This window comes from Lutra lutra, chromosome 15 (genome assembly GCF_902655055.1).
Source record: "Lutra lutra chromosome 15, mLutLut1.2, whole genome shotgun sequence".
NCBI classification, from domain to species: domain Eukaryota; kingdom Metazoa; phylum Chordata; class Mammalia; order Carnivora; family Mustelidae; genus Lutra; species Lutra lutra.
The window spans coordinates 58,271,527-58,296,264 of NC_062292.1; the positions used below are offsets into that span (position 1 = coordinate 58,271,527).

The window sequence follows — 24,738 nt, forward strand, 5'->3', positions numbered from 1 at the left end:
CTCCAATGCGTAGTCACTCTAGTGGATCACCGCAGTTCCCTCTGGGGGAGAGTTAGGAGGAGGATTTACCTATGCATTTTGGGGTAACTAAGATTGTCTTTTTTCAAAGACCCTTCATTCAAGGGTCTTTGGGCCTTTGAACTAACTCAAAGCTGGGAATTGTTTGAGGGACTGTGACTGTATTTTGGTTTAAGTCATAGTGGGAGCTCTAAAAGCACCTGACTAGACCTGGTGGAGCCTAACATTTCTTCTTTCCAAATCTTGTGCAAATTTCTCACAGCCAGTAACTCAGAACCATATTGGGAAGAGAATTTGGGGAAAACGTTGCAGCTCAGCTAAGCTGACAGTACCAAACCACCAGTTATGTGGCGCGCAGAGACGTTATTACTCATGTTGACCATGGGTAATTTGACTTTTCAAACTGATCTTTGTTGCTTATGTATACTCGTGTCAATTACTGCCTCGGTGTATCACTCATTTGGAATAGCTGAGATCAGGGCCACTAAGTGTGTCTGTGTTCAAGTCCAGTAGCACCGTTCACATGAATTAGGACGTATAAGGTGCACCCCAGAGTTGTACAACACAACAGCTTTGCTAGGGTTAACGTGTGACTCAGTGTGTGACCAACACATGACAAGGATATTCCTGGCTTCTGATGATTTGAGCTCTTTTTGACCAGAATGTTAACTGGTGATGTGCGTTTAGAAGGTTGCAGCTTTTAATAACTACTCTTGCGAGGAAGTAATATTGTATAATTTGTTTGAATAGAACATTGGAGATTTTTTTTTCTCTAAATTTTTGGACAGTGTTCAAAACAGTAACTTTAGCAAATGAAATGATTCTGAATATAGTCTCCTCCCTCCTAAAAAAAAATGACTAAAAATCTATAATTTTATTACATCAATATTTAGAACAGTAGGATGTGTATATTCGTACTGATCATTGTGATGTGGTTTTCATGTAATAGTCACATGAAAACCAGACTTCTAAGTTACAGTTAAGTAAAAGCTTGGGGGGTAGTTGTTTCAGATTGAGGTAACATTTAGCTATAGAGAAATGCACACATTTTTTTAGTACAGTCCAGTGTGTTTTGATAAAAGTATATATCATCCCCAGTAGAGATAAAGAGTATTTACATTATTATCCCTGAAAATTCACTTCTGCCTTTTCTTATCAGCACACTCCCGCAAATACTCAGCACTGCGTGTTTCTATTACTACAGATTAGGTTTGCCTGTTCCAGAACTTCCTTTAGATGAATCAAGTAGCACATGGTTCTTACTTCTTTAGTATATCTTTTCTCAAATTCATGCATGTCGTATATATCAATAAATTCTTACTTTTTGTTGCAGAATAGTATTCTTTTTGTGGATATACCAAAATTTGTTCATCCACTTTCCCATTGACAGACATTTGGGTTGTTTCCAGTTTGGTGTTATTAGGGATAAAGCTATTATGAACATTCTTGTACAAGTCTTATTGGACTTGTATTTTTATTTGTTTGGGGGAAACATGTAGGGGTAGAATTGTTGGGTCATAGCAGAGGCAAATTTTTAACTTTTTAGGAAGCTAAAGTATTTTCCAAAGCAGCTGTAAAATTTTATACTCCCACCAGCAACGTATGAGAGTTCTGTTTTTCACCAACGTTTGGTGTTGTCAGTCTTTTTTATTTTAGGCATTCCAGTGGGTATATAGTGGTAGCTCATTGCGATTCGTGATTTCCTTTTCCCTACTGACTAATGATGTGCAGTTTTTAGTATGCTTATTTATTTATTATGCGATTTGTATATGATCTTTTGGGATTTATATGTACATATCTTTGCCTATTTTTAGTTTGGGTTGGCTCTCTTTTTGCTCTCGGTTTGGAGGAGTTTATGAAGATATATTCTGGATATAAGTTTTTTGTTAGAAAATATGTCTAAAATCCAAGGAAGTATCCAAGAAAATAAAATCCAAGGAAAAGTGATAGTTGGAGATAAAAGTTTGGGAGTTATGATATAGCTAATATTGAAAGTCAGATGCCTGTTTAAATTCACGTAGGGAAAACGTGTAGCTAGAAAAAGAGGGGAGTACCAGTACTGCGGTGGACTGAATTGACATATTTCCTCCCTTCTTGCTACAAACAAATATACGGGTTTAAATATTATTTTCTAGAAGTTTATTAACTATGTAATTGAGCCTTAAAGGAGGCAAAAGTGAAGAGAAATCAAATCCACAATGGTGAGTATACGCTCACAGCATGACAGTCCTCAGGGTTTTGGATACATCGTAAGCATTATGAAATAAGGCTCCAGCATCCTCATGGGGACAAGAGATGTGGCATCAACACCACCCGTACTAGGTGAAATGGGCCTCCTACATGAAGGTCAAAGCCTAGATATCCATACCTCCATGCAAAGGAAACAGAAAAACTGTTACTCCTGGTTGAGGGAGCTGCCATCTACCTAATGCCTAAAGTTTTAAGGGGAAAAGATTAATTTAAAGAAATCAAGAAACTGTGCTGTTTGGGGACTGGAAACCCCAAACTGAGAAATTAATATAAAAATAGTTTCATATCTTCGGTAGACTCTGGTAGAAACAAATTGAAAAGTGGTTAGTTGAATTGCTTTCAAAATCTGTAGCTCAGGGGCACCTGGGTGGCTCAGTGGGTTAAGCCTCTGCCTTCTGCTCAGGTCATGATCTCAGGGTCCTGGGAGCAGCCCCACATCGGGCTCTCTGCTCGGCAGGGAGCCTGCTTTCCCCTCTTTCTCTGCTTACTTGTGATTTCTCTCTCTCTGTCAAATAAATAAATAAATAAAATCTTTTTTAAAAAATCTGTAGCTCATAGGACTATCACACAAAATTTTATAGACTACGTGAGGAAATTAAGCATCTTCGTGGAGCATTATTGAAAGCAAAAAACAAACAAAAAAACCAGAGCACTAACACTCCAAGAAGTAGAAATAGAAATAATGGGGCAATTTGAATGTAAATTTGTTTAAGATAATTTTGAAGGCAGGAATAAAAATCATAATGAATAAATGCAAAGAAATAAGCTAACTAGAGAGTTATATAGAAACTCTAGAAATGAAATACATAGTCTTCAAAATTGAGAACTCAGTAGAATAGCTAAGCAGCAGGTTATACCTAAAAGCTGAAGATGGGCTCGGTGGAGTGGAATGTGGATCTGTGGCAATTACTTAGAATGAATCATAGAGAGATAGACATTGAGCATATTAAAGAGCAATCAAGAAACATGGAAATAGAATGAAAAGTACAACTTAGATTTAACAGGCATTCCAGAAAGAGGTTACAACAGAAATCTTTTGAGAGGCAATCTTTGAAAAGGTGATAGCTGAGAATTCTCCAGAATTGGAGAGAGCTGTATCTTCAGATCGATACGCACTGAATATCTACCAGAATTAATAAAAAAAAAAAATCCATTGGAACTGCAAACTCAAAATACAAAGATCTGAATAGCAGTCAAAAAGAAAACATGATCTCCAAAGTAACAATGGTTAGATGAACAGGTCTCATCAGCAATAAGAACTATATTAAAGCGACACCTGGGTGGCTCAGTGGGTTAAGCCTCAGCCTTCAGCTCAGGTCATGGTCTCAGGGGTCCTGGGATCAAGACCCAGCATCAGGCTCTCTGCTTGGCCGGGAGCCTGCTTCCCCCCCACCCCACCCCCCCGCCTGCCTCTCTGCCTACTTGTGATTTCTCTCTCTGTGTCAAATAAAAAAGAAATATATTAAAAATGGGATAACAGTTTTACCCAATGTGACAAAAAATAACTCTCAGCCTCAAATTCTCTCCTTAACCAAGCAAACCTTTAAGAGTTAGGACCCAAAACATGTATCTTCAGACAAATAAAGACCAAGGATTTTCTACCTACATAGCCTTACTTTTTAAACTACTAAAAAGTATAAGTGAGGAAGAAGGACATAGAAGAAAAGAGTTGGATGTAAGCGATTTGAACAAACAGAGACATTTCAGGTTGATAAATGTGAACACTGACTTTAGAACTAACAAAGAGCGATTGCTTGCATTTAGAATGTTGGGAGAAAAGTGAACAGAAGTGTTAGATACGAATAATGTGGAGAATGGCAGGAGAAACATTGAAGTGGAAACTTTTGAGGTCTTGATTGCTCAGGAGGAGGATGAGAAATGGATTATATTTTAAATTTAAGGCATATTCTACATTTTAAAATTTAAAAGAAGTAGAGTGTATCCTAGCTTGGAGTGGGAAGGAAAATTAAAGTAGACTAAATCCAGTAGAAGAAGGAAAAGGGGAACAAAAGTTAGGAAAAATAATCACAAAATAAATAAAAGAGGATTACACTCTCCTGTTTAAAAGAAAGGGTTTCTCAGTTTGTGTAAAAACTAATGAAACCTCACTACAACTATTTAAAAGTGACTAAAGCTTGATGACAATTAAAGGAAGAAAAAGGTGATAAAAACCTGTTACATTAATGTTACTGTCAGAGCAATAAGATAAAGAACATTATTAGACATAAAGAAGGTAGGTACCCTAAATATCAAAGATAGTATTTATAAGGAGCAGTAGTCAGTAATCTGTAAGTATATAATCACATGACCCTCAAATATAGAAAACCCCCAAAAAGGATATGTTAAAAAGTTGGTGAATAGATGGCTTTTAAAAAAACATTTATAATAATTTTAAAAATTAGAACAAACAAAAATGGAACAGGCAGAATAAACTTTATTCAGTGGACACGTATTGAATTTTATACTGCAGGCAGAATTAATATACTCCCCTCTCTGAACATATATAGAATAATTTCAGCTAAAGTACAGTTAAGATGAAATTTATAATCCTGATTGCACATCTTAGAAAATGAAGGAGGTAAGAAGTAATTAGCGAGCTTTAGAAAGAAAACTAAATAGATTCAGGTCAGTTTTGCAACTTAAAGAACAGTTTAAACGAAAGGAAAATAGAAGGAGAGACAATGAAAATTAGAGCAGACATTAATGGATTAGAAAGACAGGAGACTGAGAGAAATCAGTAACTGACTCTTTGAAATGAATAAAGCAGGAAGGGGTGCTGGGGACAGGGCTCTGGTGCATGCCAACGTGGTGCTCTAGAAAAGAGGAGCAAAGGACACTGAAGTAACTTGGGAGGAAAATCTGGAGAGCGTTGAGTTGCAGACGCAGCGAGCATAAAGGAAAGGACCAGCTGTGTCATGGCCCAGGTGGATTTTTTGACACAAGGTAACTGGTAGCCCTGACAAGACCGGTCCCAGTGAGATGATGGAGACAAGTCTGGTTGGAGCGGGTTGAGGCCAAGACCGACAAGTTGTAAGCAGCAACTTACAAACAACCTCAAGACCTTCTTGTGAGAGCTTGTTACGTGCCAGGAAGCAGAGAAACAGACTCGTAGCTGGAAGGGAGGGACCCATGGTCCTGAGAGAATCTTATCTTTTATTTATTTATCTATCTATCTATTTATTTATTTATTTTTAAAGATTTTATTTATTTGACAGAGATCACAAGTAGAGAGGCAGGTAGAGGGGGAAACAGGCTCCCTGCTGATCAGAGAGCCCAATGAGGGGCTTGATCCCAGGACCCTGGGATCATGACCCGAGCTGAAGGCAGAGGCTTTAACCCACTGAGCCACCCAGGCACCTGAGAATCTTCTCTTTTAAAATGAGGTCCAAGGATTAAGCATCAGATGAAGTTTTAGAGAAGGGTAAGGCGAGTGCACAGTATGGAGGGTTGTTGGAAGATTGAGTCCTCCTTTGGGATTTGAAACCAAAAACGTAAATGAAGTGGAGTAGCCCCCGTGTGTGTGTGTATGTGTGTGTGTGTGTGTGTGTGTGTGTGTGTGTGACAGTGTTATGGTGTTCAGGGCGGGTGTGCCACGGGAGCGCAACGGACTTGGGGAGGGTTCACTGAGCACATATGAAGAGGGAGCGGAAAGCAGGGCAGGAAGGATGTTTGCAAGAAGTGGGGGAGTAGAGGGTCCCGGCATACCACCTGGATAAGGAGCAAAGGGGGGCTGCGGCCCAAGTGAGTGGTGGTGAGCTTGGGGGAGGGCTCTTGGATCAGAGGTTTTAAGGTTGGAGAAAGCTCTGAATATTCCAGAGCAAGGTACTGGGGACTTGGGAACAAGAGTTAACTCCATCAAATAAATGCACTAAATGTTCTTTTTTTTTTTTAATTTTTTAAAGATTTTATTTATTTATTTGACAGACAGAGACCACAAGTGGGCAGAGAGGCAGGCAGAGACAGAGAGAGGGGGAAGCAGGCTCCCTGCTAAGCAGAGAGCCCAATGAGGGGCTCGATCCCAGGACCCTGGGATCATGACCTGAGCTAAAGGCAAGGCTTTAACCCACTGAGCCACCCAGGCGCCCCAAATGCAGTAAATGTTCTGAGCTTCTACTTGGGATATGTGAAAAGTTAAAAAAAAAAAAAAGTCACAAAGAACAAAGCTGTGAGCACAATTTGATTATAGTGTTTATTTCAGTGCATGACAAGATTTAAGCATTTTCTGGAAAGTTCCATACCATTCTTAAGCATACAGTCAGAAGTTTTTTCTTAAGAATTTTTTTTTTTTTAGGTTTTTTTTTTTTTTTTCTTATTTGACAGAGAGAGATCACAAGCAGGCAGAGAAGCAGGCAGAGAGGGGGAAGCAGGCTCCCTGCTGAGCAGAGAACCCGAACTCCATCCCAGGACCCTGGGATCATGACCTAGGCAGAAGGCAGAGGCTTAACCCACTGAGCCACCCAGGTGCCCCAGAAGTTTTTTCTTAATGTTGTCTGAGTTATAATTAAGACCTGCCGGGATAGTATAGACAAGTGGTTAATGAAAATTGGGCTTGGGTGAAGGAAGAGACAGCATGGTAATGAATAAAAGATCGAGTGCTCTGCATTTGGAGCTCTGCCAGGCAGCTGTTGTATTCTTTTTACTTCCGGATGTTCTGGATTTCAGAATTTCACTGGTAAAATTTGTATAAATAAATAAATCTAAAAACCTTTTGGAAATGGTTTGAGATTGCTAACTTTTTGTTTTTCGAGTAAGTGGAGAAAACTCACCATGAGCGATCAACATAATTATTTAAAGAAAAGGACAACTCAACACCAAGTGAATACAAGGACGACCTCAAAATAAAGGCTGGTTCTGTTAAGAGAGAACATGTGACAATCTTACACTAACATGCATTTACATACACACCCATATATGTTTTCCTTAGTTTGCTCAGGACCTGTGTAAACCTCCACGCATGTGGCTACATTTCAGAAACACCTAACTTGGGAGAAGTTAGGCCTGTGCCGTTTGGTGCTACTGTTTTCAACAGAAACAGTAGCTAAGGTAGAATCTTAGCCATAATGAGTAAAGGAATTTGAAGGACCACATAGAACCATGTGAGGATTTTCTTTAAATGGCCAGGATCCAAACTCCCACGTCCCCTAACCCAGTTACATTCTGTACATCTCCATATCCCTCCTTGTAATACTATGTTTAAGTAGGTAGCTTGGCTAAGATACAAATCTCTTGGCTAATTTGGACCATCTTTCAAGCTGTATCTGCGGAATGCGGTTCATAGTGTCGTGCTCATTAAATGTCCGAGATGAACTTAAATAATCTCCGAAAGGCAACTGCTAACAGCTGAAGGAAGGAAGGAAAACTCCTTTCAAGCAGTTATGTACTTTTTTGATTTGGGTGAATAGTAAATAAAACCTGCAGACCCAATGAGGAAAATTACTTAGAAGAGGTAACACAAAAGCCTGAATTGTTAACCTGCACTAATCACCTGGATAAAAACGGCTCACACTTATGGAATGGTTGCAGAAGCTGTCACTGTTGTGTCTTACTCACCCCTGTACTCCACAAATACGTACTGAGTTCTTCGGTGGTTATTCTGGGCCCCGCTTCTAACTAGGCACAAGAATGTAGAGGTAAGAAAAGTCGGACACATTCCTGCTGTTACAGGGGAAGTCAAAGGAAAACAGTACTTTAAAAAAAAACACATTATTTTAGATAGTCAAGCCATATGAAGAAAGTAAAATAAGGAGAGAACCCGCAGGAGGCTCTTTGAGAAACGGTGCTCAGAGAATGCCCCTCGTGCAACCGGCTGACCGTTGAACTAGCTCTTTGAAGGAGGTGCTATCATCACATCTCTCTCCGTGTTTGGTGACCCAGGAACCCTTGTCCAAGGTCAACATCTTGTCCAAGGTCCCACAGCTGTGAAGTGGCAGGGCCAGGCTTGAAGCCAGGCAGCAGGACTCTGGAACCATTTCTCTGTATCACCATGCTGAAGGCTGTCGAAATGAATGAGCAAGTCTTGCTCTCAATGGAAACGTCTTATTTGAACCAGCCATGTTTTGCTTTAGAAAACTGGTAATCCGGGGCGTCTGGCAGGCTCCAGTGGAGCATGTGACTCTTGGCCAGAGGGTTGTGAGTTCAAGCCGCACACTGGGTGTAGAGATTACTTAAAAATAAAAGTATTGGGGCGCCTGGGTGGCTCAGTGGGTTAAAGCCTCTGCCTTCGGCTCGGGTCATGATCCCAGTGTCCTGGGATCGAGTCCCGCATCGGGCTCTCTGCTCAGCGGGGAGCCTGCTTCCCCCTCTCTCTGTCTCTGCCTGCCTCTCTGCCCACTTGTGATCTGTCTGTCAAATAAATAAATAAATAATCTTAAAAAAAAAAGTCTCTAAAAAACAAAACAAAACAAAACATGGAACACCAACAATCCTGTTTCGGTAGACTGAGTGCTGTCCTTCATGTGCTGTTCCTTTGGGCCATTCATTGTCGGTCAGCAGTTCTTTTAGATCACAGCTGCAGGAAAGAGAAGGGCTACCAAGTAAGATGGATTATGTGGGGCGCCTGGGTGGCTCAGTGGGTTAAGCCGCTGCCTTTGGCTCAGGTCATGATCTCAGGGTCCTGGGATCAAGTCCCGCATCGGGCTCTCTGCCCAGTGGGGAGCCTGCTTCTCTCCTCTCTCTCTGCCTGCCACTCTGCCTACTTGTGATCTCTGTCAAATAAATAAATAAATTCTTAAAAAAAAAATAAAATGGATTATGTGCTTCTTTATTAAAAAACATTAGCTTGGGGAGGGACTGAGCAGAAATCATGGCATTAAATGGCTTTTAAATAACCTTGGGATTTAATTTCTCTCTGTTCTCTATGATTTTCAGTTAATACAAATACCTTAGAGTTTTTGGTTTCATGATTTGAGTGGGGGGGCGTTTAGAAGTTCTATTTGTGGCTCAGACTGAAACTACATTTAACTAAAGATTGTGTGTAGTTGGAGGACTGTCAGAGACCAGACCGAGGGAGCCCAGACGTAGGCTTGTATATTTGTGGACATTCACTTGTTCGTTCCACACGAGAGCCTGTGGTAGACCAGGTATTTTATACCAAGTGCTTTGCTTGGGGTGAGATAAATCAGCACTTTCTCTGCCCTCGAGGGACGTACAATTAATTATTTAGTTATACTGATAATTGCTGGGAAGGTGAAAGTCCAGATGTATATGCAAATTGTTTCCTATATATATTCTCTAAATAGGTCCCATATGGTACAAGGTGGGTAAAAGAAGATTTACTAATTCCAGATCGGGTAGCCTGAGAATAACTGTTTACTGTTGGAAAACAGCTCCAGCTGACAGAAAGGTAGCACCTGGTGTAGGATACCTATCTTACTGATCACCGAATCATAGCCAAACTGTGCTAGTTGTCCCACTAACCTTGACTATTAGGGCCATTACTTATAATTATGCTTATTCCTTCAGCAATTAATATTTGTCAATTAAAAGGTTATTGGTCAGTATTTGTTAAATTAGGGCACCTGGGTGGATCAGTTGGTTAAGCGTCTGCCTTTGGCCCAGATCGCGATCCCAGGGTCCTGGGATCGAGTCTCACAACGGGCTCCCAGCTTCTCCCTCTGCCTGCCGCTCCCCCTGCTTGTGCTCACACACCCCTGCTTTCTCTGTCAAATAAGTAAATAAAATTTTTTAAAAACATATTTGTTAAGTTAAACTCAACAATGTAATGTTGAAGTGTAGTGGTTTTGTCTTATTCCTGAGATAATTGTTTTGTTTTGTTTTTCTCTGTAAGACAGTTTACTCAAATACCAAAGGGGAAATTCTCAAAATACTTTCCTCTTTATTCTCATTCTCTTCCTTATAAGATTGTGGGGTTTGGGGCTTTTTTGTTTTTTGTTTGTTTTTGAGGGAGGATAATTCTGCTTATATTATAATTTAGGTCAGTACAAAGCTATCTATTTTAGGCAAAAGGATATAAAATCCCAAGTGTGTATGATGCTGCTTTTACATTTCAGCTAGGTATTGTTTGCAACAGCTTTTGCATCAAGGATGGAACAGTAGGTGTGAAAAATGGTACAATTCAGGGGGCAAATTATTACATTTTAATCACATCAATCAGAGATCCTTCCATTTCTTGCTCCTTTAAGCCATAGTGTGGATGATCAGTTTTCTTAGCAGTGACCATTACTTAGAACCTGTGAATGTCTTTGATCAGCTAACAACTGATTTCCGTTGATGCCACAACAGTGAGGTCATTTTACCAGTGCTCCGTTGGTGGTGTCTGGAGAATACAACCTTAATACCTGCTGTGGTGAACCGGTCCACAGTCTCTAGCTTGTTGGTGTTGTCCTCAGTGTCCTGGAGGAATAGAAGGAAACACTAAAAGAGGAAAGAGTGCTTGTATTTGCTCTGTTCTGTGAGGTTTGGCTACTCGGAGAGCCTCTGGTCTTGGATCTGCAGAGGGGTATTTGGAACAACAAAAGTATAATTGGGAGTGGCAGGAGGTGACCGCCGAAAGTTCTAGTGGTGGACTCTGCCAGAGGAAAATGCCCACATCACAGTGAAAGAGACCAGTGGGGTTTTTCCTTGTACGTGTCCTTAAGATCCGTCATCAGATCTTTTGATCTCTTCCTCTCGGCATCTTGCTTTCGGCTCTCGGCCGGGCTGACCAGACACATGCCTCTGGCATCAGCGGGGTGTGCCCTGTGAGTGAGCTGGTAAGGACGCATGTCCTCTGTAAGCACTCGGCTCCAAAAGGGTCCTCCCTGGGTCTGTGCTCTAAGCAGAGAGTTACAGTGTTGCAACCTTGTGTATAGAGTTCATCCTTGGAATGGGGAGTTTTATCTAGACTTTCTTTTTGCTCAGAAGTAGCGTGGGTGGATTCTCTTTGATTTACCTCTCCCTGTAGCAGAAACCAAACTTGAACTGACAGCCAGGTATCAGTGTTCATAGGTTCCCAGTGTCGTCTCGGTTCTTCAGCAGCCCGAGAGAAGTGGTAAGGGGATGAGATAGTGGTGAGGTTGGGGCAGAAGGGAACAGGTGGCTTCAGGGAAGGTATATTTTTCTTAGAACAATTTTACTGAGTATTAAGGGTTTGGGTGTCACATCTAGCCCATTGGGGGATACTCCTTGGATTTTGGTCTTTTAAGAATGAGGAGATTTACCATCCCTTTTGCTAGTTAGGAAGTTGAGTTGGAGAATGTTCAGGTGATCTTACCATGGGATTCTTTTTTCAGGCACCTAATAGTAGCCTTCTTGCCATTTCTCCTGGGGTCTGCCTAGGCATCTGGTCATCACCCCTCCTACTTAGGGGTTATTAATAAGACCCCTCTGAAACTGGTCATTTACCATGTTTTATTCAGTTTGGAGTTTGGAGAATGGGGTGTGGCTACATTAAATTATACTGTAACTTGTTTCTTTTCCGTTTTATTAATGGTGGTGGGTTCTACAGATGGAGTTATGCTGTCATCCTATTTATCCTCAAAGCTATACTTCAAATTTTAATTTTTAAAATACATCTCCATCTATGTTCATAGGATTAAACATCTGAGTTTGAATCCCGGTAAGGCAACCAGTTATTAGACTGAATTTTCAGTAAGTTATTCAACCGGTCTAACACTATGTATAGCCCATAGTGGACATTCACTAAATGCTGCTTCCCTCTTCCTTTGCCTATTTGCTTAGATAAAATGTTTTGGGACGCCTGGGTGGCTCAGTTGGTTAAGTGTCTGCCTTTGGCACAGGTCATGATCCCAGGGTCCTGGGGTCAGAGTCCTGCATTGAGCTCCTTTCTCAGCAGGGAACCTGCTTTCCCTCTCCCTCTGCCTGCCACTCCCCCTGCTTGTATTCTCTCTTTCTCTGACAAATAAATAAAATCTTGTAAAAAAATAAAAATTTTAGAAAGTTTTAAATTTCTTGTTTCATTATACTGAATAGTTAATATTTGTGCATATAGATCAATACTCCAAAAACTAAAAAGTTACATTAGGAAAAGACATTGTTCCCTCTACTCCCGTTTGCACATTTCCCAGTCCCCTAGTTCCCCTCCCTAGACAGAACTACTTACACTGTGTCACTTGTGTAATCCTCTGGACATAGTCTGTGCTTATGCCGATTGCAGTCCATGATGCTCGTATGCAGAAGCACACGCACATTTACAAAGAGCACCCCACACGCACAGAACCAGGCCCCTGCAGTTGGACATTTGTGCCCATTCTATCTTTACTATTACAGAAAGTAGCATTTTTAATAAAAGTTGTGAAATTGTAATTTAATCCAATTTTTAAATTTTTAATTTTTAATGCAATTTTTTAAAATATTTAAAAAAAATAGAAGAGGCACATGTAAAAATAAGTCGGAGCAGGGATGCCTCAGTTGGGTAAGCATCTGCCTTCAGTTCAGGTCATGATCCCAGCATCCTGGGATCAAGCCCCATGTTGGGCCAGGCGGGGGGGTGGAGTGGGGGGGGGGGGTCCTTGCTCAGCAGGGAGTCTGCTTCCCTCTGCCTGCTGCTCTCTCTGCTTGTGTTCTTTCTCTCTCTCTTTCTGACAAATAAATAAAATCTTAAAAAATAAATAAATCAGAACAAAAGCGGAACAATTCTTGGTGATTTTTAATAAAACGTTCCATACTAGTTGCACCTGGCAGCTGTCCTTCCAGGACCACTAATCCAGTCCCCCATACTTCCAACTGCAAGTGCCTGGCCATCGAGCAGCTTTCTTCTTAGCTAGTCTTGCCTTATTTTCTGATCTCGTTGAGCCCTTCAGTATATTGGCCTCTACTTCTTCCTACTCCTCACCTCCTTTTTGTCTTCACCTTCTGCACTCTCCGGCTTAGACTTCATGGTCCACCCTTCGGTACCTCACCAATAACTGAGCTCACATCGCCGCTTTCTCTCTGTTGGCACTTGTTTGTGAAACTCCGGACCAGGAAATTCATGTATCTGCTTCCTTGGTACCTGTCTGTGAGCATTTGCTTATCGCTGAGGACAGTGGCGCAGCGGGAAAAGGGAGAAACCGAAATGAATTCATAGGCACATTCTCATCTAGACTGTCCGTACTGCCCAGCAGCCCCACTAGACTTCTTTGGGTAACTCATTTTTTCCTCTTTCTACAGAGATTATTTCAAATCTTTGCTACGTTCTGCAACCCTGTGTGGCCTCTCTTCACTCTTAGCAGATGACTTTACCTCCAATCACACAGAGAAAGTAAGAGTCCTCAGAGTAGAACTGCCTCAACTTCCTGTTACCCGGTGTTTGCACGTTTCTACATCTAGACCTGATTTCTCTTCCTTCTTGCTTCTTACAGGGAAGAGGCGTCTTTCTTCCTGCACAAGGGCAGTCTCCAAGTGCTTTGAGTCTTTCGGCTTTCCCGGAGCTTCATCTTTCCCCTCTCCTGCCTATCAGCTTCTCTGTCTCTCTCTCTCTGCTGGATCCTTCCTTTGAGATTTAAACGAGCCCAGGTCTCTCCCCTCCTAAAAAAAGCAGATGAACAAGAACCTCCCTCAAGTGCGCCCCTCTTTTCTCTCCAACTGTCGCACTGTTGACACATCTTCAAGGTCATACTCGTCAAGGGCATTACCTGTCCTCACTACCTCCATTTCATTTCCCACTGGCCCCCGAGCCCACTGCCCCTTGACTTTTACCCTTAACATTTTTAAAATAACCACCAGTAGAATAAACACAAGAGAAAAATAAAGGAACAAAGAAAACCTGATGAGTATAGGAAAAATAAAACACTTGAAACACAAAACAAAATTTAAAAACACTCCAAATATGTCAGTAATTACAGTGAACTTGAAAGGTTAAACTGTCTGGTATTATCTGTTTCCTCAATAGTCTTGGAAAGGCCAAAGTATAGTATCAAAGAGCATGGGGCGCCTGGGTGGCTCAGTGGGTTAAGCCGCTGCCTTCGGCTCAGGTCATGATCTCAGGGTCCTGGGATCGAGTCCCGCATCGGGCTCTCTGCTCAGCGGGGAGCCTGCTTCCCTCTCTCTCTCTCTCTCTCTCTCTGCCTGCCTCTCTGTCTACTTGTGATCTCTCTCTGTCAAATAAATAAATAAAATCTTAAAAAAAAAAAAAAACAAAGAGCAGATCACTGAGAGGAGGACATCCACAGTGCAGACAGGAAGCAGAACTTCTCTCATGAGCCCATGTTTTACATATTAATTGTTGTGCTTTCTGACTTAATATGTTTCTTACAACTCCTACTGTATACTTGGATTTGGTGAATTTAATTGTGTATTATTTATAGAGCTATAAAGCTGACAAAAAAGAAATTTAATAGGAAACATAATATGATAATGGCTCCCAGTGAGTTTATATTTTTAAGTCAAAATCATGTCTTTTTTTTTTTAAGTTTCTATTTATTTATTTATTTGACAGAGATCTTAAGTAGGGGGAGAGGCAGGCAGAGAGAGAGAGAAGAGGAAGCAGGCTCCCTGCTGAGCAGAGAGCCCCAAATGGGGCTCGATCCCAGGACCCTGGGATCATGACCTGAGCCAAAGGCAGAGGCTTTAACCCACCGAGCCATCCAGGCGCCCCTAAACACAATACTTTTTAACTGAAAGTTTGATTAGGTTGCGTTAGGAGGATGACAGGAGGAGAAGGGGAGCTAAAAGATCTTAATCCTAATTGGCCGTTATTAGGAAATTGAGAGAATGTTTAGGACTGATGAACCAAGAATTAGCAATGAAAGCAGTTTGTTTAGAAACATCTAGGCAAAAATTGGAAGGGAAAGCTAAAGGAGAAGACTCTGGGAGGCAGACTCGGAGTCTGGACGTGTGGTACAGGGGACTGATGTTTTGTTAGTAACCTATTAGAGTTCCTTTACAGCTTGCACCACGTGCTTATATCCTTTTAATAAATTAATTTTAATTAATAAAAATTAATTTTAAAATTTGGGGCAATGCACTGCTAGAAAATAACTAGAAAGACCAAAATGGGCATTGAACCCAGCTTAGTTGAAGGGAGAGCGGAAACTCTGATGTGATGGACAGCGTTTCTGGGGATGCAGTGTTTAGGCTGAATGTGAAAGAGGGGGTTCTGACACGCCAAGTGATTCCTGCAGAACACCACTCGTTATTAAGGCAGTTTCCTCTCTCTTGTAACTTTGTTAAACTCAAGCAGCACTTCCAAAAGATGCTTTACTGATTTATCGCATTTTCTAGGTTTATATTCTTGCCAGCAGTGGAATGATGACACAAATAAATCTTTCTTTTGTATATTTTTCTTCTTAAAAAGCATTCCTGGGGGAGTCTGGGTGGCCCAGTCATTAAGCATCTGCCTTCGGCTCAGGTCATGATCCCAGGATCCTGGGACTGAATCCCACATGGGGCTCCCTGCTCAGCAGGGAGCCTGCTTCTCCCTCTCCCAATCCCCGGCTTGTGTTCCCTCTCTGGCTGTCTCTTTCAAATAAATAAATAAAATCTTAAAAAAAAAAAAAAGCATTGCTGGTCTATCTAGCACTACTGTCATGTTGAGTGTGGATGTTTGATAGGATATTCTTATCCTATTTCTGTTTTTTTGGCCTTATTACCCAGTGCTACTCCATGTTTTTCAAATTTGGTGATAAATTATAATGTTTTTCTCATAGAAGCTTTTCCTTCTGGTCATATTCCTAATTGACTAAAATGATAATTCTCTAATATATCATTGTGTGATATTGGTGAAGATGGTCTTTTGGTTCCTTAGACTTCTGTTAATTAACTGTATTGGCCACTTTTCTTCATTGGTATCATCCTTTTAAGGTTTTACAATCATGGCCATTTCTGGGGGTGCCTGGGTGGCTCAGTTGGTTAAGCTTCTGACTCTTGGATTTGGCTCAGATCCTGATATCAGCAGGGAGTCTGCTCTTCTCTTTCTCTTTCTCTCTGCCCTTCCCCCGCTGGTACGCTCATGCACTCTTACAAATAAATCTTAAAAAATAAAATCGTACCCATTTCTGATTCTTTAAAGTGACCCCACTAAAAGATCACTTATAATATCGAAATTTGAAAAATTACATGGTTACTCCTTAAGGGCAAGCAGGGTCACCTTGCCCTTATAATGAAAGTGCAGCTCTGCCTTTGGCATTCACGCCCTGCATGGCAGGGTAGCTGTTGGAAAGTTTGGGAGGCATTTTATTTTAATAATGACTGTCTTATCAAATCTATTAACATCTCATTGAAATAAGCTTTAAGATATAAGACAAAATAGATTTTTTTCTATTTGTAATTAAGTAGGTACTTATAATAAACGACACTACTTAGTGGGTCCGTTCATGCAGCAACCACTATTTGAATGATGAAGAAATGTAAAAGATACAGAGCTTTACCACTTAGACACTACTGTTTAGGAGGTAGCAAAAAAAAAAAAAAAAGACAATCCCACTGTAAGGTATTAAGTGTTGTATAAAGAAATGTACTGGGTGCAGTAGGAACACAGGAAGAGAAACCACAAGCCTTCCATTTTCAGTAAACATTCCTTTTCTGCTATTTAAAAGTCTTTGTCATTCATAAAGCTATGATTTTCACTGAAACCATTCACTATTTTGCCTCTTAAAAAATGAAAATTCACCCTGAAGCACTGAAAATGGGGAAGGAGGGAGGCATTACTGTACAATAACGTAACATAATAAAGGAAGCATACCAGTTGAGAGAATTTTTCTACAACTAAACCAGATATATTGTCTGGCTCCTAACAAAAGAAGCATTAATCATTATAAGTGGTATCTTCAGTCATGCTTCTGTACAAGATGTGGCTCTTCTTTAAATTGTCCTTTGATTAAAAACCTGAAGTTGTCATTCTAAAGAGAACTAAAATATCTGTGTACAGTTTTTCTGTAAGTTAATTTGATACACAGAGCAACAAGGATGTTGAGAAGAGTTCTTTTCCCCTTAGTGTGTGTGTGTGTGTGTGTATGTGTTTTTGGGAAAGCGGTGTCAAAATCTCTAGTTGTGGTCATGGATTTGGATACTTTTCTCTTTGTTCTGTCATTTTTGCTTGTTGAAACTTCAGTCACAAAGCACATACTTAATTATATTTAGGATTGTTATGTCTGCCCTTGAGCCATTATGTGGTGTCTCTTTTTACTTCATTAGTATAGTACTCCTTGTGTTGAGGTCTAATTTGTCAGATATTACAGCGTCCCTACCTCTCTTTTGCTGAGTGTTTGCATAGTATAGAATACTTTTTCCCCATAATTTTACTTTCAGTCTATCTGTGTATTCATACTTAACAGTGCATCTCTTGGGAGACAGCATACATTTGGGCCTTTTTCAAAAATTCATTTGATAGTCTTTTTGAATTGAAGTAATTAGCTCATGTTAAATATGACTATTGATCCGCTTGGTATGTCTATAATTTGCTCTTTTGTTTTTGTCCCATCAGTTTGTTGTCGTTATTGTGGTGTTCCTCTCTTCTTCCTTCCTTGCCGACTTTTGAGTTAATTAGTATTTTTTAGTATTCCATTTAAATTCCTCTGTTGACTTCTTACCTATGTCTCTGCATTTTTAGTGCATCTTTTCAGTGCTTGCTCTAGAGACTACAGAATGCATTCATACATTATTACAGTCTCCATAATGTTAATATTGTACCCATTCAGATAAAATATAAGAATTTCGTAGGAGTATTTTAATTCCCCTGACCTTTGTACTTGTATTTTCACATATATTCATATCTGCTTTCATTATAAACCCCATAGTATGGTGTTACACTTTTTACTTTTAACAGTCATATGTCTTTTTTTAAAAAGTAAGAGATGAAAAAATACGTACTCTTTTATACTCACTCACGTATTTCCTATTTCCAGAGCTCTTTATTCCTTTGTTAGATTTAGGTTACCATCTATGGTCATTTCCCTAAAGAAAGAAGAACTTTCTTTAGCATTTTATATGTGTATGTCTTCTGGCAACAAATTTGTTCAGCTCTTGTTCATCTAAAAATGTCTTTGTTTTCCCTTTTTGAAGAAGATTTTCACTGGATAAAGAATTTGGGGTTTCAGTTTGGGTTTTACGTGAAAAATCTTGCATTGTCGCCTGACCTCTGTTGTTTCTAAGGAAAAGCGAGCTGCCATTTGAATGGTCATTCCTTTGTATGTATCGAGTTGTTTTTCCCTGGATGCTTTTAAGGTTCCCCCTCCCTGCCCCAGACATGATTTCTAGCAGTTTGGCACATAAAGGTTAAACAGCTTGCCCAAGAATGCATAGCTTAGTGAGTAGAAAAATTCATTTCATTTCAGTTGGTATTGAAGGGAGGGGGAGCTCCATTATTATTCAGGAATTGGAGTGTGAGTCCATGGGATGCAGCTTTGAAGAGCTAATGAAACCATGACCTTTCATTACTCTGAATACGCTGCTGCACTCGGGGGCAAGCTTTAAGGTCCTGTTGCCACTGCCGCAGGAAGAATGACAGAGTTCAAGGTCTGCTGGCTTGAGCGGACAACGTGAAGAAGGAAATGCCAAGATCTTACCTTGTGTTTTCAGCTAAAGATGGGGACAAAAACTTGTAGGTAGTCTATAATTAAGCTAACATAATTTCTTATATCTATTAGCCTTAGGGTTGAGATAGTTCTTAAATGCACTGTTTAATCCAGGCTGAGCTGAATTCATGTTCTCGCCAGGTTTTCTGTTTGAGAGTTAAGCTGTTGATCAGGAAGGAATGAGATCAATTATTCCAAATTATTCTTTAGAGAGTTTCTTCAGGGAAAGAGTATGCTCCTGAGTGGTGCTGTGGCAATCCTAAGAAAAGATGGGGTTTGGGGGAAAATATTTTTGGGTGGGTGTTTTATAAACAGAATTATAGGATATAAAATATTTTCTAAATATTTTCTTTTAACTTTTAAGACTCAAAAATAATCTGAATAAGTTGGATGGCTCATAAAATGTTCACACAATGTCGAAATTTGAGATCTTAATTTTACAAAGAATTTTGGAGAATATATTACCTTTTGCAACTTAGGTGGTAGGATGAGAAAGAATATTTTTAGATGAGCCCTCTGTCCTCTCCTTCGCTCTCCAGGTACAGACACAGCCATACCTGTGCTTTTCCTAGAATCCCCTATTCTGGTGGTGGAATCAGCCAGAAACAGTTTAATCCTGATATGTTAAACTAGGAGTCATGTGTTATCCAATGGGCCAAATCCAGCCTTTTGGTATTTTTTGTATGGCTCTGAACTAAGAAAGGGTCTTAAATTTTTAAGAAGCTGGGGGGGGGGGGGGAATACAGATGTAGCAGAGACAGTTACAGTCTACAAAGCCTAAAATATTTATTATCCAGCTTTTTACAGATAAAGTTTGCTGACCCCTTTTTCACCGTACTTGCTAGGGATACCAAAAAAAATCGAGGATTCTCCCCATATGTATCTTATTTGACCAAGAGTTTCTCTTTAGGGAATTGATTATATAGCAACTCCTATTTTTTGTTTGTGGACTACTAGAATTTGAACATGTTTGATAAGAATCTCTTAATTGTTCACTATTCCCTTAAGTTTACCTCTGGATTTAAAAATAGCAATAGCTGTGTTTATCAGCTGACATTGGCTGCATCACAGACCGGCCCAACACCCGGCGGCTTAAACTAACAAGCATATATCATTTCTCATGAGCTAGTGGGTCATCTGGGCAGCCAGCTGGTTTAACCTGGGCTCAGGGGGGAGTGGCTGTCCTCTCTGGATTTCTCAGCTTCCTTCTCGTTTCAGCCTGGGCAAGTCCTTCTCAGGGTGATGGCATAAGTCTGAGAGCAAGCTGACACACAGCAGTCTCTTGATGACTAACTTGGGACCAACTCTCTTGTCACTTCCAGCTCATTCTTTTGGCCAAAGCAGATCACGTGACTGAACACCCCAAAGAGCGGGAACTAAGTCCCACTCTCAGTGGAAGGACATTGGAGAGTCACATGGCAAAGGGCATGAAAATTTGAGGCGGCTAATGCAGTCTGTCATAGTTTGGCTTAACGTCGGGATGTGCCTGGTCACCAGTATTGGGAGGTGGGCATTATACACATCAAAATCTGGACAGTGGGCAGTCATTCCTCAAAAGTCCTTCTTTCCGGGGCATTAGGAGTACAAGGGCCCTGAATTCCTTCAATTTAGCTTTTATTTTGAGTTATGGGGCTTATGGAGCTTCAGGTCTAGCAGTGAAAACACACTGTGACCCATGCTTAGGAGATAGTGTGATAGTTCCTGCAGTAGAAATTTGTACTGGATATAAAAATAGCAGCAGAAGAGAGAGGGAACCAACTCTGCTTTGTGGAAAGACACAGAAAGCTTTGTTGAGGAGGAGATAAAATTCAGTCTTGAAGCATGGACAGGTCCACATTCCCTGCAGAACAGTTCAGGTAGAGAAGTACTATTTATGGGAAAAAGTACAGCAACCTATTAATGCTTAGAAATTGCTTATATTAACATCTCTTGTTTGTGCTCAGATAATAGAAAAGTCTCTAAGAGACAATGAATAACTTTATATTTAAGTCCTTCTTTCATTATTTATTGCAGTAGTTTTCAGACTTCAGCCTGCATCAGAGTCACCCGGAGGACTTGTTAGAACACAGATTGCTGGGCCCACCCCCAGAGCGTCTTACTCAGTAGGTCTGGAACAGGGCCAGAGAATTTGCATTTCTAACAAGTTTCCAGATGATGCTGATGGTGCTGGTTCAGGGACAACTCTTTGAGAAGTATTGATTTATTGAGACTTTCCTCTGTGTCTGGCGCTCTGCAGTGTGGTGAGTATGTAAAAATGAAAAGAAAACACCCCTGTCCTCAGATTGCTCATGGTCGGGAGGCAGAGATAGAGAAGTAAGTGTGTGATGATAGTAGAGCGGAGCCGATGATGCGGTTTGCTGTGCGATATACCAAGGGGGCACTGGTTCACGAGGCTGGAGGCTGCAGGTGTGTGTAAGACCCAGCGCAACTCTTTAATTTGATCCAAGTTTAAAAAAAAAAAATCAGAAAGTAGAGGCCTCAGATTTTATGGAGCCCTTTTACATACATAATTAAATTTGATATTCTCCTGTTTAAAAAAAAACCCTCAAGGGGCGCCTGAGTGGCTCAGTGGGTTAAAGCCTCTGCCTTCGGCTCAGGTCATGTTCCTAGGGTCCTGGGATCGAGCCCCGCATTGGACTCTCTGCTCGGAGGGGAGCCTGCTTCCTCCCCTCTCTCTGCCTGCATCTCTGCCTACTTGTGATCTCTGTGTGTCAAATAAATAAATAAAATCTTTAAAAAAAAAACACAAAAACCCTCAAGTACTAACAAAGAGAAAAATGACCTTGAGTCATGCTTTGCATGAACTTGGTAAATGGAGTCATCTTTAATATTGCCTTTAACAAATTTTCTGATCAAGGGGCACCTGGGTGGCTCAGTTGGTAAGCGTCCGCCTTTGGCTCAGGTCATGATCCTGAGGTCCTGGGATCGAGCCCTGCATCAGCCTCCCTGCTCAGCGGGAAGCCTGCTTCTCCCTCTCCCACTCCCCCTGCTTGTGTTCCCTCTCTTGATGTGTCTCTCTCTGTCAAATAAATAAATAAAATCTTAAAAAAAAAAGAAAGTTTCTGATCAGAATTTTTCTGGACAAGTTTGTAGTCGTATAGGCAGGACAACACAGGCTGAATTAGTTACTTTGCCAATAAAAAATACTTTCTTTTGTTAATTTGTGCTGCTCACCTTCCCTATTTCAAAGAAGTTAGTTGGAGAAAGAGGTTACATTTATTATGTGTGACTCTGTGTTCTCACAAAAACTGCTGGAAACCTGCGCACGTCAGAATGCAGGCAAAACCGAACGAGAGCAGGAGCGTTGAGAGCGGGTGGACGGTTCGTCAGGCAGCGGCCCCGAGACTCAGGCGCTGAACCTGCCCTTAAGTAGGATTCGTTACAGTTGTGGGCTCATGTGAGACGGTCAGGTAGACCCACATCTTTGCCTCAAGAGTAGCGCTGGGGAGGAATGCAGTGGGCATTAGGTCACCCACCCAGGCGGGGCTGCGGCTCTTGGGTGAGCACAGTAAGCTGGGTGAGGGGCTTGGGCAGGTGGCCATCAGGATAACGAAGCAGGCAGCCGGTGGGTCAACTGACTGAGCTGTATGCCAGCAAATCAGAGAGTGAACGTGACAAGTAGCGGGGCCAGTTTGGAGAAACAGAGCTGTACCCGTGAACTTGTTTGCCTTGGCATTAAAGACATCCTGCCCTTTAAATGATACAGTCTGGGACTGTGTTGTCATCTCAGCCTAAAGGGATAATACCCTTAGAGGAGTAATGGTCTGTGTGACTTCTATCCATCTATCTCCTTATTATTGTTTTTTAATCAAAAGCATATACCTAGGGGTGCCTGGATGGCTCAGTTGGTTAAGCATCCAACCCTTGATTTTGGCCCAGGTCATGATCTCAGGGTTGTGAGATCGAGCCCCACATTGGGCTCCACACCAGGCGTGGAGCCTGCTTGGGATTCTCTCTCCCCCTCCTGCTCCCACTCTGTTTCAAGCATCGCCCCTACTCATGCACAGGCTCACTCTCTCTCTGAAAAAAAGAAAACATATGACTAAAGTTGTGCAGGACATTTCATTTTAAATAGTTATATTCCTTCTGGCAAAGCAAGCTAAAGTCAAGTGGAAATTATAAGTAGACATAGTGCAACGTATTTTCACTGAAGTTGAATTATTAATGAAAATTGTTTGTAGTTTTTCTGTCCTTTTTAAAATATAATTTCATTAACAATGAAATCTTATAACCTTTTTCTTAGCATACATCCGTGGATGGATACACTGAACCGCATATCCCGCCTACCAAATCAAGTAGCAGACAGAACATCCCTCGGTGTAGAAACTCCATTACGTCAGCAACAGACGAACAGCCTCACATTGGAAATTATCGTTTACAAAAAACAATAGGGAAGGGAAATTTTGCCAAAGTGAAATTGGCAAGACATGTTCTAACTGGTAGAGAGGTAAGTTTTCATGATGCTTTTTAATATTTACTTGGACCTCTCCAGAGTCTTGTTACAAAGCCTTCCTGTAGCTGATGCTGGGAATATATGACATTTGAAAGCTGGTAAACACTGAGATATGTGTGACTGGCACATCCAGGGACAGCTATATTGTGGCACAAAAAGTTGGTGTTTGAAGGTTCGGAAAAGACTCATCCCTGTGTGTAGCGTCTCATAAATCAGGCACACTTCGATTGAGCCCCTCAGACTTCTGTCTTCTTCATATGATTTCTGGAAGCATTTCTGGCTGACTTTGTTCCCCGACCCTAGGAACAGGGCCAGGGTTAAGTTCTCATTAATTACTGCTTAAGGTAAAGTAGGTATAAATGTGTATGAAGTCACCCACTAATTTTTATCTCTTTAGAGACGCCATTGCACTTGTGGTTAAAAACAGATGTTTTTCTCAGGTAATAAGGGAACTGGATTTCTAAAATCCCATGTGTTTTATATTATGTGTGTGTAGCTAGCAAAAATTTATGTATTAAATATTTATTACTAATATTTAATAATTTGTATAGTAAAGACTAAACAAGTTAATAGTACTTAATGTTTCCTGGATCCAGTAGGACATTATGAAAGATCTCAGTCATAATTTGTTCTTAGTAAGTTTTTCTTTTGCTCTATACATAATATCATTGTCACTTACGGTTCATTTTAGTCCTCTGCCCGTTCTTGCTCCAGGAACTGCTGAGACACGGGCTCTGTTAGGCAGAGACTTAGACTTGATCCCATTGGTCAGTTTGCTGCTATAAATGAACTTGGGTGTTTGATTTCTCTAATCACCTTGTTCACATGATACTGAACCTACTGAAAGCTTATAAGCCCCTCCCTTCTGATAACTGTAATTTACTAAGATCGTAAGTAAAAGATTAAGATACAAATAATTTTTACTTTAAAGGGGAGACTTGGAAGAAACATGAAAGGTGTCATTTTATTGACTCAGAGTCCTATGTGCTAAAGACATAAGTCGATGGAATGCACCAGAAGCCAGCTAGTGATGTGAGCACCAAATACAACCAGATTACATCTAGTTAGGAATGAGACGAAAGATCTTTGCTTTATAAGTTTTTAGTCCATCAAAATACATATTCTCAAATATATAGCTTAATGATTCTCTTTTTCAGGTTGCTGTGAAAATAATAGACAAAACTCAGCTAAATCCTACCAGTCTACAAAAGGTATTTAATTATTTTAATAGTAAGTAATTAGAATATAGGTTTATTAATATATGATATTCTGTAAAGTCAATTATCCTAAATTTCCTATTAGGTAAAATACTACGTGTCATCAATATCTGAAGAAAAGACATGGTATAAAACATAATATTTATATTTAATGATATTTCAATTACATTTACTGGATAGTTGTTTGAGAAGTGTCTATAACTCAAATGCATACACCATATGAAAGAAATTTATGTCTTTTAATTCAATAGAATAAAACTTCATAACAAATATTTTGAAACACTCAGGATTCTGTTTTAAAACTCTATTTGTGGTTAATATTGCCCATAGATGAAATGATTTCCTTTTA

At 40.5% G+C, this 24,738-nt stretch overlaps 1 protein-coding gene across 6 annotated transcripts in view; it reads left to right on the forward strand.

Moving 5' to 3' along the window:
* MARK1 (microtubule affinity regulating kinase 1) overlaps positions 1-24,738 on the forward strand; it is a 119,545-nt gene that overhangs the window by 24,222 nt on the left and 70,585 nt on the right. For all 6 annotated transcript variants that reach the window (XM_047704876.1, XM_047704875.1, XM_047704871.1 and 3 more), the window contains exons 2-3: positions 22,963-23,166; positions 24,330-24,383. In XM_047704876.1, coding sequence (XP_047560832.1) covers positions 22,963-23,166; positions 24,330-24,383 — 258 coding nt within the window. The remainder of the gene's footprint in view (positions 1-22,962; positions 23,167-24,329; positions 24,384-24,738) is intronic.